The sequence below is a fragment of the Mixophyes fleayi genome, chromosome 9, assembly GCF_038048845.1.
Source record: "Mixophyes fleayi isolate aMixFle1 chromosome 9, aMixFle1.hap1, whole genome shotgun sequence".
NCBI lineage: Eukaryota > Metazoa > Chordata > Amphibia > Anura > Limnodynastidae > Mixophyes > Mixophyes fleayi.
The window spans coordinates 16,894,276-16,909,499 of record NC_134410.1 but is presented as its reverse complement, the minus strand read 5'-3'; the positions used below and the strand labels follow the sequence as shown (position 1 = coordinate 16,909,499).

Sequence of the window (15,224 nt, the reverse complement as noted above, 5' to 3'; positions counted from 1 at the left end):
TTAAGATTCATCCCGCATATTGTTGTATCCTCACTCCTGGGACTAGATTTACTAAACTGCAGGTTTGAAGAAGTAGAGATGTTGCTTATAGCAACCAATCAGATTCTAGTTATCATTTATTTAGCACATTCTACAAACTGACAGCTAGAATCTGTTTGGTTGCTATAGGCAACATCTCCACTTTTTCAAACCCGCAGCTTAGTAAATATACCCCCTGGTGTCACAGCTCACCTACCCTGCGATGACTTGTGAATCAGGGAGGCTGAAGGAATGCAGCCAGGGGCAGACTGGGCTGCCCCCCAGGCTAAAATTTGCCAGTCCTCCCCTGAAGGCAGCGTACATTACGTACATTTATATTGGGCACTAAGCAATCTTCAAAGCAAGTATTATGTAAAACGTGACAAGTTATCTTATTTCTGGTAAAACATATATATATATATAATAACATACTGTATATATAGCACAGGACACAACTGGTGTATAATTTGTTTAATATCGGCACACAGATACTTAGTATCAGTATATAAAATGGTTATTACCTAGAAATGTCTTTATAAACATTTTAATATAAAATTGTCCAGTTACATTCACATAAATACATAGACATAAATATCAGTAGATTCAGTGTTATTCTGTATATCAGCAGAGAGACGATGCTGGGCAGGTTATCAAACAGGAGTAGGGATCAGGAGAAGACAATACTCTGGGCCTGCGGCACTGCAGAGATCCTCTGATCTTCTCACTGGATTTCCTAGGACAGATAAAGAGAATATTATTCTATGTATTATAATAAGTAGAATATATTTTATTGCATACTGTGGGGTTAATTGGCTGCGTGTCAGCCAATCAGTGTTTGAGCATAATTCATCACAAACAGTATAGGCAGCGGAATGGGGAATAAAGTTAGGGCAGCACAGTGGCCTTGTGGTTAGCACTGGTTCAATTCCCAACCATGGCCTTTTCTATGTGGAGTTTGTATGCTCTCCCTGTGTTTGCGTGGGTTTCCTCCGGGTGCTCTAGTTTCCTCCCACACTCCAAAAACATACTGGTAGGTTAATTAGCTGCTATCAAAAATTACCCTAGTCATTTCTCTCTGTGTGAGTGTGTTAATTAGGGAATTAAGACTATAAGCTCCAATGGGGCAGGGACTGATGTGAATGAGTTCTCTGTACAGCGCTGCGGAATTAGTGGCGCTATATAAATAAATGATGATAAAGTTATCTGGGATGTGGATGGGGCAGCTGAGGGCTTGGAGGACAAGAGGGGGATGAGAGAGGACTGGGATTCGGGAGGGAAGTGTGTTTAGGTCAAACATCAGTCTGTAAATCTCAGTCTTGGATAGAATAAAATGTTTGTGTATAATGTCAGGGGCCAGGCCCAAAATATTTTTATTTGGGGTTAGACAACCTACTTACTGTTTCTCAGGCCCCCGCTATGCCGTTCTGAACATAGACGGGGGCTGGAGCATGTGTCCTGGAGCCCCATTTGGGCTTTCAGAAAAATGACATTAGCTTCTAGCAAAGTAATTGGTGGTGCTGACTCTGATAAGCAGAAAGTCGCTCTTGGGCATATGCCCTCATGTTATATGAGGAATAGCGCACTCCTTACTGTATTATTATTACGGACATGAGAAGACACTGAGGAGTTCGGTAGCCATATAAAAGCATGAGGCTGTATGCTGGGTAGGGAGTGCAGTATTCCTTATCATACACAAGTTTTCCTAATGAACACTGAAGAAACCGATAATAGAAAATGACACCAGGGGTATATTTACTAAACTGGGGGTTTAAAAAAGTGAAGATGTTGCCTATAGCAACCAATCAGATTCTAGCTGTCATTTTGTAGAATGCACTAAATAAATGATAACTTAGAATCTGATTGGTTGCTATAGGCAACATCACCACTTTTCAAACCGGCAGTTTAGTAATTATACCCCTAGAACTCTATTTCTAAAGATATTATTATTCACTTGTGTATTGTACATTTTTTAAAAGTGCCCCTTCCCCTTACCCATCTTTATTAACTAGGTGTTGGCTGCCTGCATAGTTTACAGTGATAAAAAGACACCAAACAAGCATTACATCACTGGGGGCTAGGCCAAAATGACGATTCGCGAAGCGCTGCCCCCTCCGCTCATTCATGCCGGCTCTAATTTAGTGAAGTGGGCAGATGCGGGAGAATCGCCAGCTCTCCCGGGATTCCAGGAGACCTACCCAGAATTCGGGAGTCTCCCAGACATTCCGGGAGAGTTGGCATGTATGACGTATGCGTGTCACTAACTATCACAGAACATGTGTATGCAAGGAAGACTGACTATATAAATGCATTGTATGTACAGTGCGCATTAAAAGCATCTTATATATATTTATATTTAAAATTCATATTATTAATAATTATACTATTAAGACTTGTTCATTTATTTTATAACTTACATTTTTTTATGTGTTGTGATGTGACCTTTTAGTGTACAGCTTGTGTGTATACAGCAGCCTGCTCTATCTAAATACAGTAACGTTTAGGCAGGGTGCACTTACACCCAAATTCGAATGGAAACGTGAGATATGTTTGGATTTGAATACGGTCAGAACTGCGCACACGTTCTGTGCTTTCTTTTAAAATGCAAGTTGTGTCTGTACATGAATCAGTCCCTTTGTGTAATATTCTCTGTCTAATACCAGACATCATCAAAACACCAGTCTATGCTCTGAACCTCTGTTGTTCTTATTACTCAGTAGCCCCTGTTATATCCTGCTCTGTATGCAGTGAGTATCGGCTACAGGTGACATTAGCCAGGGCAGGAATAAAGGTTAGGCATAAGAGGCAGTTGTCTAGGTACACGGAATCATAGATGCTGCTTCAGGATAGAACACTGAAGAAGTACTACCAAAACTCTACTTGTCCATGTCTTCTCAGATTCATTTGTGAGTGTTCAAACAAACACACACTGCTAACATGGTGGCATACATTATATACAGCCACTGTGTGATGATATAATATCAAGTAAAAGTAATTTATAATGAATGTTAACAAAAAATTATATTTTTGCCCAATTCCCAAGGACTATTGACATTTTATTCCTGGAATATGCACATGGTATTTCATATGGACTAATTGCCCATTACAAATTCCCTAGTTATGATCAGTGGATGAAGTTCTTAGTATCAGTTCTTATTGTGTGTGCTGTATAAGTCGTGGTCAAAGTGGAAATTTAGAAGTGGCGGTATGAAAAATGGAATGGGATTGGAATGTAATAGTTTTACATTGAAAGCAGAAGGAGAAGTGGCGGTATGGCATACCACCTTATATGTGTATAATTATAATACTATTGCATTATGATCAGGTCCAGGTCAAGTTATATTGTATAGTTGTAGTGTCAGATTTACCTGTCCATCATCAAAGAGTCTGTTGAAATTGTTCACAAATGTCAAATATGTATTAATAAAATGTCATGAAAAAAATATAAGAATTATGTAGTTTGGAACTAAAGCCACCACTAGGGGGTGCAGCAGATTTGAAACATTAGGGATACATTGGGCTCAGTCTGGTGATACATCGTAGAACATAGGACACTCTGAGACAGTGTAAACAGGGATAACGGTTTGGGATATTGAACCTTGCTTCAATTTTCATTTTATTCTCCCTTTGTTGGTAATGCTATGCTACTCTTATATATTCAGCAATTAATATTGTAGATTGCTACCTTTGTGCAAGAAGATGCATCTTAGAGTGTTGTTCATATTGAATTGTGAGCAAGTCACTACTGTCTGCAGTGTTCCTTCAGTGTATGTCAGCCTGGGACAACTGTGTGCTTCCAGGGAGAGTTGTAGTGTAAGTACTCCTGAAGGTCTGATAGCTGAGCATTGTGTTATGCTCCCACATCAGTGGGTCTTTGGAGATTTGCAAACAGTCGAGGTGCAGCATAAATTCAGCTTAGGTCTCTTAATTTACAACTAGATTTTTAACAAAGTGAATAGGTTTATGGAGGAAGATGGAAGAGTTTGCAGAGGAGCAGAAAATGATTTGAGTGAGGCCGTTATTTGCTAAATACAGAGTAGGAGCACCAGTACAACCAGGGAAGCAGTGGAAGAGAACAGAGTGTGAAAGGGAAGCAGTGGAGGAGAACATAGTGAGGAAGGGAAGCAGTGGAGGAAAACAAAGTGTGAAAGGAAAGCAGCGACAGAGAACAAAGTGGGAAAGGGAAGCAGCGGCGGAGAACAGAGTTGGAAAGGAAAGCAGCAGCGGATAACCAATTGGGAAAGGGAAGCAGCAGAGGAGAACAGAGTGTGGAAGGAAAGCAGCGGTGGAGAACAAAATGGGAAATGGAAGCAGCGGAGGAGAACAGAGTGTGGAAGGGAAACAAAGGAGGAAAGCAGAGTGTGAAAGGGAAGCAGCGGAGAACAAAGTGTGGAAGGGAAGCAGCGGAGGAGAACAGAGTGTGGAAGGAAAGCAGCGGAGGAGAACAAAGTGTGAAAGAAAAACAGCGGCGGAGAACAAAGTGGGAACGGGAAGCAGCATAGAACAAAGTGAGAAAAGGGAGCAGCAGCAGAGAACAAAGTGGGAAACGGAAGCAGCGGCGGAGAACAGAGTGTGGAAGGGAATCAGCGGAGGAGAGCAGAGTGTGAAAGGGAAGCAGCGGAGGAGAACAGAGTGTGGAAGGGAAGCAGCGGAGGAGAACAGAGTGTGGAAAGGAAGCAGCGGAGGAGAACAGAGTGTGGAAAGGAAGCAGTGGAGGAGAACAGAGTGTGGAAGGGAAGCAGCGGAGGAGAACAGAGTGTGGAAGGGAAGCAGCGGAGGAGAACAGAGTGTGGAAGGGAAGCAGCGGCGGAGAACAAAGTGGGAACGGGAAGCAGTGGAGAACAAAGTGGGAAAAGGAAGCAGCGGAGGAGAACAAAGTGGGAAAGGGAAGCAGCGGAGAAACAAAGTGGGAAAGGGAAGCAGCAGAGTACAGAGTCTGAAAGGGAATCAGAGGAACAGAAATTAATGTGAATGGTGAGCAGTTGAAAAGCAGTGAAGGTAAACGGAGTGGAAAATGTTAAGGTGTATGAAGGGAAGCTGTAGAAAAGCAGCATAAAGTCACTGCATAATTGTATAAGTTTAACATTATACAATATATACATAAATGGTCAGTTTTTTTCTAAAGAGCAGAAGCTGCAAATATTGTATAAGCCTCAATCACAGGACTGTGTCTTGGTGCAGTGATTAAGATACGTTTATAAATATATTATAATATAATACATCCAGAAATAAAATAAAAACATATCCCTTGTTTTTCATGTGGGTTAGCAGAATACTTAGTACTCTCAATTGAATTTCCAGTGTGACTCCAAAGCTCACATTCATTTCTTTCATATGTCCCAAACAACAAATTACTGAGACCGCCAATCTATGTGTTACATTATCAACACGTGAAAAATTATTAACAAACATTGTTAGTGTCTGACAACAAACAATCCAAGGAGTAGCTCAAAATATACGAAATCATGTACACATGATGGAGATCTAATACTTCTGTGGGATCTAATGCGACATTATATTGTATTGTAAATATTTGCTTTGTACTTGCATTTTGTAAATTGTCTCTGCTATATTTCTCTAACCCATTACATGTAAATACAATGTTACAAGGTAATCGTCAGTATGTGTTACTCCGATATGTTACATGTAGATATTGTGTTAATCTGATTTAATCTCTTAAAGGTGGATACAGTTACATACACATGTAGAATAAAGGTACTTGTAGGTGTCATGCTGAGCTGTTATATGTGGATTCTGTGTTCAGTTACCTGTGAATTAATGAAGTATTACTCTGATCTGGATATAGTTTTAGTTCTGCTCTGTTACATGTGAATACCATGTGATCTTCTATGCATGGATACAGTGTGATTCTGATCTGTTATATATCAATACCCTATTATTCCCATCTTACACAAGAACTGTCCACGTTACTTTGATTTGTTATATATTGATAAAGTATTACTCTGATCTGGGTATAGTTTTAGTTCTGCTCTATATACCATGTGATCTTCTAAGCATGGATACAGTGTGATTCTGATCTGTCATATATCAATACCCTGTTATTCTCATCTTACACATGAGCTGTCCCTGTAACTCTGATTTGTTATATATTGATAAAGTATTACTCTGATCTGGGTATAGTTTTAGTTCTGCTCTGTTACATGTGAACACCATGTGATCTTCTAAGCATGGATACAGTGTGATTCTGATCTGTTACATATCAATACCCTATTATTCTCATCTTACACATGAGCTGTCCCTGTAACTCTGATTTGTTATATGTTGATAAAGTATTGCTGTAATCTTGGAATAGTTTTTGTTCTGCTCTGTTGCATGTGAATACCATGTGATCTTCTAAGCATGGATACAGTGTGATTTAAGCTTTATGCTGATAAAGGATTGCTCTGTTGTGTTATATGAAAACACAGTGTTTCTCCAACCTTTTACATAATACTCTCATTGGTTACATGCTAGTGCAGCGTTACTTCTAAGTCTAAGTTCTAATATGTTACACTTTGATACACATATCGTGTTGATAACATCTGAATTATCCTGATAATTTTAGAATTTTAATAATTACTGTTGTAAGTTTCCTACCCAGTAGGGAGCTAAGAGCTGTGTTTCCACAATAACTAATTGACCATCTATTCTGGCATAAATGACTGTTCAGTTAAATGTTACTATTCTGTCTCAGGGGAACGTTTGCTTTCTTTCTGGTAATACGATACTTTGCCGCATGTGAGTAACTCATTGACGAAGGAAACGAGATCTCACCTGTTCCTCTGACTTCTTCCTTCTGGGTGGCAGAGCCTGTACATCCAGCCTCTGGGCAATGCGCGTCGTGACGCCAAGGCGGACATCAGTGGTGACCGCTCTCCAGCCCATGACCCGTCCACAGCTAGGACACATCAGCTGGCCTCTAGTGCCCTCCTTCCCTCCGGCGTGGGCCACCAGGCACACCCTACAGTAACTGTGCCCACACTCTGTTGTCACTGGGTCCACAAAGTACGAGCCGCACAGCTGGCAGACACAGCCGTCGTGCAGTTCTCTGACGGGGCCCCTTGTAGCCATTCTCCGTGATCTCTAGTCTCGCTTGCAGAGAGCAATGGTTATTAAAAATAGATTTATACACACACATATACATACTTGTTTCCACCTCCTGTTTACCTGTCACACATTCCTCAGGCTGAGAGGCGGAGAATTATGGAGTTTGGCAAGTTTGTTATTCTGAGTGATTCCGGGTAGGGCCCTGGGGACTTGTATGTCAACTCTGCTGATGTAATCAAAGGTTGATGCGTTAAATATAGCTGGCAGCTAACAAAGGGTTAACCGCGGGTCACATTGATTACAGTAGAATATATAATGTAGGGAGACAAAAGCCACGGAATTATCCTCATGAAAAATGTATTCTGGCTGGAATACAGTGCCCGGGGCGAATACATAGTGTACTCTGTGGACTGTGTACTCTGAACATCGTATTCTTTACTAGTCATGGGGAATCTTTAAACATGCTTTATGGGTTTTTTATTGGGTTTTGTAAATAGATAGAAAAATATCCTGTAACATGATGTCCCTATTGTATCATGTGAAATATTTATTCTATCACCTAAAAGAACTACAGCACGGTGGCTCAGTGGTTAGCACTTCTGCCTTACAGCACTGGGTCATGAGTTTGATTCCCGACCATGGCCTTATCTGTGTGGAGTTTGTATGTTCTCCCTGTGTTCGCATAGGTTTCCTCCAGGTGCTCCAGTTTCCTCCCACACTCCAAAAACATACTGGTAGGTTAATTGGCTACTAACAAATTGACCCTAGTCTGTGTGTGTGTGTATATTAGGGAATTTAGACTGTAAGCCCCAATGGGGCAGGGACTGATGTGAGTGCGGAATTAGTGGCGCTATATAAATAAATGGCGATGATGATATCTTTAACTATGGGCCTGATTCATGTTCGGACGTGACCTGCACGCAAGTTGCGTTCTTAAAAAAGAGCAGAGAACTAGAATGTAGATTCGACCGTATTCAAATCCAAGCAGATCTCAAGAAACATTTCTATTTGAATCCGGGTGTAAATACAATCTGCCTAAACGTTACTTGCCGTATGTTAATAGAACAGACTGCAGTATGTGCACTATAAGAATTATATTACAAATTAAATGAACAACTCATAACAGTGTAATCAATAATAAATATATGGATTTAAAATCTGCATTTACTTATTTAACATTAAATACATCATCATCACCATTTATCTATATAGCGCCATTGATTCCGCAGCGCTGTACAGAGAACTCACTCACATCAGTCCCTGCCCCATTGGAGCTTACAGTCTATATTCCCTAATATACAGACACAGACAGAGAGAGAGAGAGACTAGGGCCAATTTTGATAGCAGCCAATTAACCTACTAGTATGTTTTTGGAGTGTGGGAGGAAACCGGAGCACCCGGAGGAAACTCATGCAAACACGGGGAGAAAATACAAACTCCACACAGATAAGGCCATGGTTGGGAATTTAACTCATGACCCCAGCGCTGTGAGGCAGAAGTGCTAACCACTAAGCTACCGTACTGCCCATAAAATAAATACATAAATCAAGATGCTTTTAATGCGTCCTGTACATACAATGAGTTTTTATAGTCTCTCTTACTTGCATACACGTGTTCTGTGATAGTTAGTGGCACACATACGTGTAGTTATTAGAACAAAGTCTATGCTATGTCAGTTATCAGTATCAGTCGGCACTTACACCTGCCCTGTAGTAGCTGCAGATGATACGGCTGAGTACAAACGTACTTACCAGAAACCCAGGAATTGAATAGGCCACATCTGCAATTGCGCATCCGTACTGTACGTGGTCCATGGTAGTCCGCCACTTTCCTCCCCCCCGATCCACCTCTCAAGTCGAAGACAGTCGTAAGTGTCATTAGTGTTCAGCGATGACTTGTGTGCAATTGTGTTTTTATGGAGTAAAGCCCGTTTCTAAGCAGGTACAGAGCTATTTCAGGCAAGATACGCTACGCAAATGGATTTACGTCTAAATATGTATCTGGCCCCATATGTGTAAAAGTATCAGGAACTTTGTCAGAACTGGGACAGTGCTTACTCTAGACTCAGGGAGTTATGCAGCAAACATTAAACACAATGTCAAACATCTAAGTTCCGCCAGGTTATGTGAACTTTGACGTTGGCCACAAATCATGCAGACCCTCCAACATAACCCCTTCCTCCCGAGACAAGATGCACCCCTCCCCAGCTTCCCACTTCATCTACTAATGCAGCTACCTGGACGGTGACTGAAATTACATAATGAGCAGGGTGGGTTTTTTTTTATATCAGTTAATTAATTCATACAGATAATTGCAATAGTAAATGAAGTGTGAAGTGTACTGGGTGGAAAAGGTCATGTCGTAATATATATATATATATATATATATATATATATTTATATATTTATTTATTTATATATTCATACATTCATCTCCTGACCAGGGTCTTACAAGGGAAGTTTGTATACAACACCCCCTTGTTTGCCTGTTTTTCCTCAAGGTGCCCCAGCTTGCTCCCAAAAACTTACTAGTAGGTTCATTGACTATTGACTGCTTACAAAAATTAACCTACTAGCGCAGGGTTTCCCAAACCCAGTCCTCAGGGCTCCCTAACAGTGCATGTTTTCCATATCTCCTTGCTGGAGGTGTATTCATTACTGACTGACACATTGTAACAGATCCACAGGTGGTCCTAATTATGTCACATGTGATCCAGAAAACCTGCACTGTTGGGGAGCCCTGAGGACTGGGTTTGGGAAACCCTGTACTAGCATGTGTATGTGTTAGAGAATTTAGACTGTAAGCTCCGATGGGGCAAGGATAGATGTGAGTGACAAATATTCTCTGTACAGCGCTGCAGAATTGGTGGCGTTATATAAATAAAGGACGACGATATATTTGTGAATATTATAAGTAGCTGTTTGTTATAAGATATCATCTATTTGGGCAACACGGTGGCGTAGTGGTTAGTACTTCTTCCTCACAGCACTGGGGTCATGAGTTCAATTCCCAACCATGGCCTTATCTGTGTGGAGTTTGTATGTTCTCCCTGTGTTTGCGTGGGTTTCCTCCGGGTGCTCCGGTTTCCTCCCACAATCCAAAAACATACTTGTAGGTTAATTGGCTGCTAATAAATTGACCCTAGTCTGTCTGTCTCTATGTCTGTTAGGGAATTTAGATTGTAAGCTCCAATTGGGCAGGGACTGATGTGAGTGAGTTCTTTGTACAGCGCTGCGGAATTATTGGAGCTATCTTTGGATGCTCCCAAAGACACAATGTGGATTCTGACAAACTGGACCCTACTGTATGTGTGTGCTATAGAGAATTTAGACTGTAAGCTCCAATGGGGATTACACAGCACTACGTAATATGGCCTTATATAATTGTGACTAAAAGATTTATGAATTTTTGGATTTTCTTATTTCACATGTCTAAATATTGTCAATAGGACACCATGGGGGTCATTTACGGATGCAGGAAAACCAATTCCCAAAAACAATACTGTGCATTTGCTAAGCCCCAGTGTGTGAAGATGGCATCGTTGAGGAAGAGAACTTGGCCGGACAGTGAGCCAATCAGCATAGACCGCAGGTGTAACAGGCAAAAATAAGAGATGTGCCATTGTAGTCAGAGACTGGCAGGATATGCTTATACTTGTGGATCAGCTGGAGAGAAAGAGTCTGACATAAGTCTGACATACACTGTAAGACATGTCGGATGTTGGATAATCTTGATGTGTGCTAAAACAATAATATTTACCTTTGTATGTGGTGAGTAATTTTGGTGTATAGGAGGATAGCAGTAATTCCTGTTTGCCTATGTCAACTCTCTGAGGATATTGCTCAAATGTTAAAAACACAACAATTATAGAACACGTACAGTACATGGAAACGTGATAGCCATACGTGGGTAACAAATAGTATTTGGGAGTGGTTTGCCAGGGACGTAATTAGGACTGTGCGATAGGGGCGACTGTCCAGTGCGCAATGCTGAAGGGGGCGCAGTTTATGAATATTTTAGGTTCATTTGGTTAAAATTGCGTGCTGAGGGGGCAGGATCTTTCTTTCTCGCCCCAGGCACTAAAATTTTAAGTAACGGCTCTCTGTTTCGCCTCCAAACTGCTGACTCTGCTATATACCCTGGCAGACAACTAATACAGTTGACAGATACATGTATATTTCATATTTGTGTTGGCTGCCAGGGTAAAACTGCTACACTTTCCAACTTTTACTCAAGTCACTGTCCAGGAAGCAAATCACATAAGAGGGTTGGCAATGTTTGTTCTCGGAGGTGCCCAAACATATGGTCCATTGTACCGTAGTATAACCAGGTCTACATTAGTAGACTACTATGAGGATATATGCAGGGCTAGAAACTCATCGTAACTTAGGAATACTAGTTGACAGCTGAGCAGCAGCACACAGTGTCAGGCAGCAGCTGCAAAGGCAGATAAAATCCTGAGAAACATAAAAGTGGTAATAAATGCATGTGACACAAAGATAGTATAACGACCGTATAAGTCACTAGTTAGTTACATCTTGAATATGGTATACAATAGCGAGACCCTGACTATAAGGAGGACAAAGGAGAACTTGAGAGGGTTCAGAGGTGGGTAACCTCAATAATAGAGGGAATGGAAGGGTTAAATTATAGAGAAGAAAAACTACATTTGTTTGCTGTGGGAAAAAAGGCGCCTTAGTGGTGACTTAATTAAGATGTATTAATATATTCATTGTCAATACTGTTATTCTTTATTTACATTACTCCAACATTTTACTCGGTGCTTTACTTGATCAGACAATGCGCCCCTGGAGCTTACTGTCTAAATTCTCCACCACACAAACTAGGGTCAATTTGGTCAGAAGCCAGGTAAACTATCAGTTCGTTTTTTGGACAGTGGGAACAAACCGGAGCGCCGTGAAAAAAAACCAAAAAAACATACGAACATGGAGAGAACATACAAACTTCATACAGATAAAAACCCATGACCATGTGTCAACATGGAACCCGTGGCCGCGTGAGGCAATAAAGCTAATAACTGTGCCATTGTGCCACCACACCATCCTAATATAAAAGAGGAGCATAGGGAGGGATTCTTTACTGTAAGGGTTGTTTTTTTCCATCATGCCTGTTGGATTGTTGTGCAATCACCAGTACTCAGATTTATTCACTAATTACTTAATTACTCCATTGCCTCTTGGCTGATTGGCACATCCGGATCTCTTTAAAAACTGGCTAGGAAGACCAGTTGGACATTACTATCCCTGAGGAAGCCCACTGGCCATTGCCACCGGGCGAAACGCGTTGGAGACTGTCCCTCAACTCAGTTTTATTCAACTTACTAGCATGCTAGCATCTTACATTACCATATACAGACATCCACATCGGAGACCAGCCTGTAGCGTGTATGCGCTCATCCGTAGCGGCACTACCGCTTCCCCTGTTTAGCCTCAACTTTATGAGAAAGAGAGAGACTACGTTGGGGATTAGGAGGACTACATTTGGATCATCACCACCTATATTCTGCTGGGTACCTGTCCATTATTATTGGAGGCATTTTGATATCCATACATTTAATCTCAACACGAAGATATCCCGCAGCGTGCACACGCTATTTGAGCGGGATCATTTTTTCTTTCAACAAGAAGGAGAGGATTTCCCTTTAGGAACTAGAAGAACTTTCTTCCTCATTCTTGTTTTAAAAATTGGCATTCTGCTGGGTGCTTTTTATCATTGAAATCAACGTTATATCTAACCTCATCAGCACAGACTCTGGGACCGCTACTAAGTGCCTGTCTGCATTATAGACAGCCAGACATCCCTGCTTCATGTGAGTAACGGCTACCAATTTCATTTTTGCTTGCATTTTTCATCATCACCAACATTTTTATTTTACAACTCTGGACATTATATTTCCTTACATTCCCTTTTTGCGGTTCATATCAATTGTCATTTCATATTTTAGTAGCTTGCAAGTGCACTCTAACCATATTTTCAATCACACTGAGTTTATAGTGTTTTTTACCATTATCATTGTTTTCGGCAGTGTCAATTGATGCATGTTTATTGTTTAACACATCTAAGCTGTCTCGTTCCGGCCGGAGCGTATTGTGGACCTATCCATATTAAATTGATATATCTTTCCTTTACAAGCGCCCAGAACCTGACTATTTTTATACGTATCTAACATTGTTGGGAGTTTAGGGGTCCCCCACACACTCTCAGGTTCGCATTTGGCTGCTTCATATATTTGGAGGAAGCGCAGCCTATCCCTCTTTTTCAACCATTCTGTAAGGGTGGTTGAGCTATGGAATTCCTTAACACATGGGAAGGTGTTTGCAGATTCATAATTCAGAACATAATTTACAAATGCATTGGGCGCCCTTCCTACAAGAAATTGTATCTGTAACTTTAAATAGCAGAGGACATTATGAGGAGGTTGATCGAGATAATGGACTACATTTACTAAACTGCGGGTTTGGAAAAGTGGAGATGTTGCCTATAGCAACCAATCAGATTCTAGCTGTTATTTATTTAGTGCATTGTACAAAATGACAGCTAGAATATGATTGGTTGCTATAGGCAACATCTCCACTTTTTCAAACCCACAGTTTAGTAAATATACCCCAATGTATCCATTTGCCTTTTTGGTCAATAGGATGGACTTTTCCTCTCTGAGAATAAACTTGACAACACTCACGCTGAAACTCACAAGTTATTAACCAATATCGATTGGCAAACAATACAAGGTGTAAAGTGGGAGTGTTTTAGATTGTACAGACCTGGGTTTAATTAACCTTTAGACCAGGCCTGTCCAACCTGCGGCCCTCCAGATGTTGTGAAACTACAAGTCCCAGCATGCCCTTTCAGCTATCAACTGGTTGCCTACTGGCAAAGCATGCTGGGACTTGTAGTTTCACAACACCTGGAGGGCCGCAGGTTGGACAGGCCAGCTTTAGACTATACATTGAACAGGCTGATTATCCACCTTAGTTTCAACCATGTGTATTTCAGAGTGTGGGGGTTTATGCAAATATACCTGGAAGCCTTTTCAATTTTTCAATAAAGGTTACATTTGACCAATGCCAGGTACAGTATGCGGAATTCGTTCTATAGCGCCCTATATGGCCGTCGTGTAGTTTTTTTCACACCTATTTCCCCTCTGTATCAGTGGTTATGATTAATAGTTACAGAGGTGTTAGGTGACAGGTGGACTGTGACTGACCCCAGTTGTACATCCCTGTTTACGGGTGAACACTTGAGAAGTCAGGCATTACATCTACAGTATTCCTGTATCACATGTATCTGGTACACCACAGAATTATATAGGATTCGCTCGCTCTTTGTAATCACAGAATTCTTTGTAGGGCTTTCCTCCCCCTCCTGACAGCTGTTATCACCCTATACTATCCCCCCTACCACCTGTCACAAAAAAACACACGTTTCTAAGACTCCAACTAATCGATCAGGTTCTGTGTGTAAAACGAAATGCACGACACGTAATTATACTCACAAGGAACCTGTATATTCAATTCTATACAAATAATGTCAGCATTTCTATGGATGTCTGCATGCAGCAGCTGCCTCTCTAGAATCCCTCTATAAAAGTAACTCATGGGATCATAGAATAATGATGTAACATCCTGGAGTTCTATAAAAACCTTGTTTACCATGATTTATAACCTAGGTATAATTATCTTGTCAATAAAATCTAATTAGGATGACGTAACCGCTAATTAAGTACTTCGTTCACACTTCCTGAACATAGAAAACACAAAGTCTCTCCTAATCCTATAGATATGAATGGCCACAATTTACTTCATTATCTGCCCAATCTAGGGTTTATTTTAAGAAGGATACATCATTCAGGCAGATCATGATCTTATCACGAAAAACCTGGTTTGGGGCTGTGAACTCATCTCATCTGCGCACTTATCAGTGCACACCCAGAGTGACACACACAAAATACAACCAAAACACAAAAACACAATAGAACAATAGGACACTATACCTCCCAAGAAGCCCTAATGCTGGGTACACACTACACGGTTTTCGTCCAATAATCGGCTCAATTAGCCGACATACGACCGCTCGTTCAAAAGTCGGTCAGTGTGTGCAGTGACACGATGGTCGAAAGTTTGCCCAAATGGACGATTGTCGCC

General features: G+C 41.0%; 1 protein-coding gene across 1 annotated transcript; it reads right to left on the bottom strand.

Annotated features, from left to right (window-relative positions):
* Positions 1–474: 474 nt before the first annotated feature.
* LOC142102083 (RING finger protein 39-like) lies at positions 475–7,373 on the bottom strand. The gene is made up of 2 exons (XM_075186630.1): positions 6,790–7,373; positions 475–751 (listed from the first exon to the last, which is right to left on the bottom strand). Exons 1-2 carry the CDS (start codon positions 7,084–7,086, stop codon positions 740–742), a joined length of 309 nt encoding a protein of 102 aa, XP_075042731.1. The 5' UTR covers positions 7,087–7,373; the 3' UTR covers positions 475–739.
* Between the last annotated feature and the right edge of the window lie 7,851 nt (positions 7,374–15,224).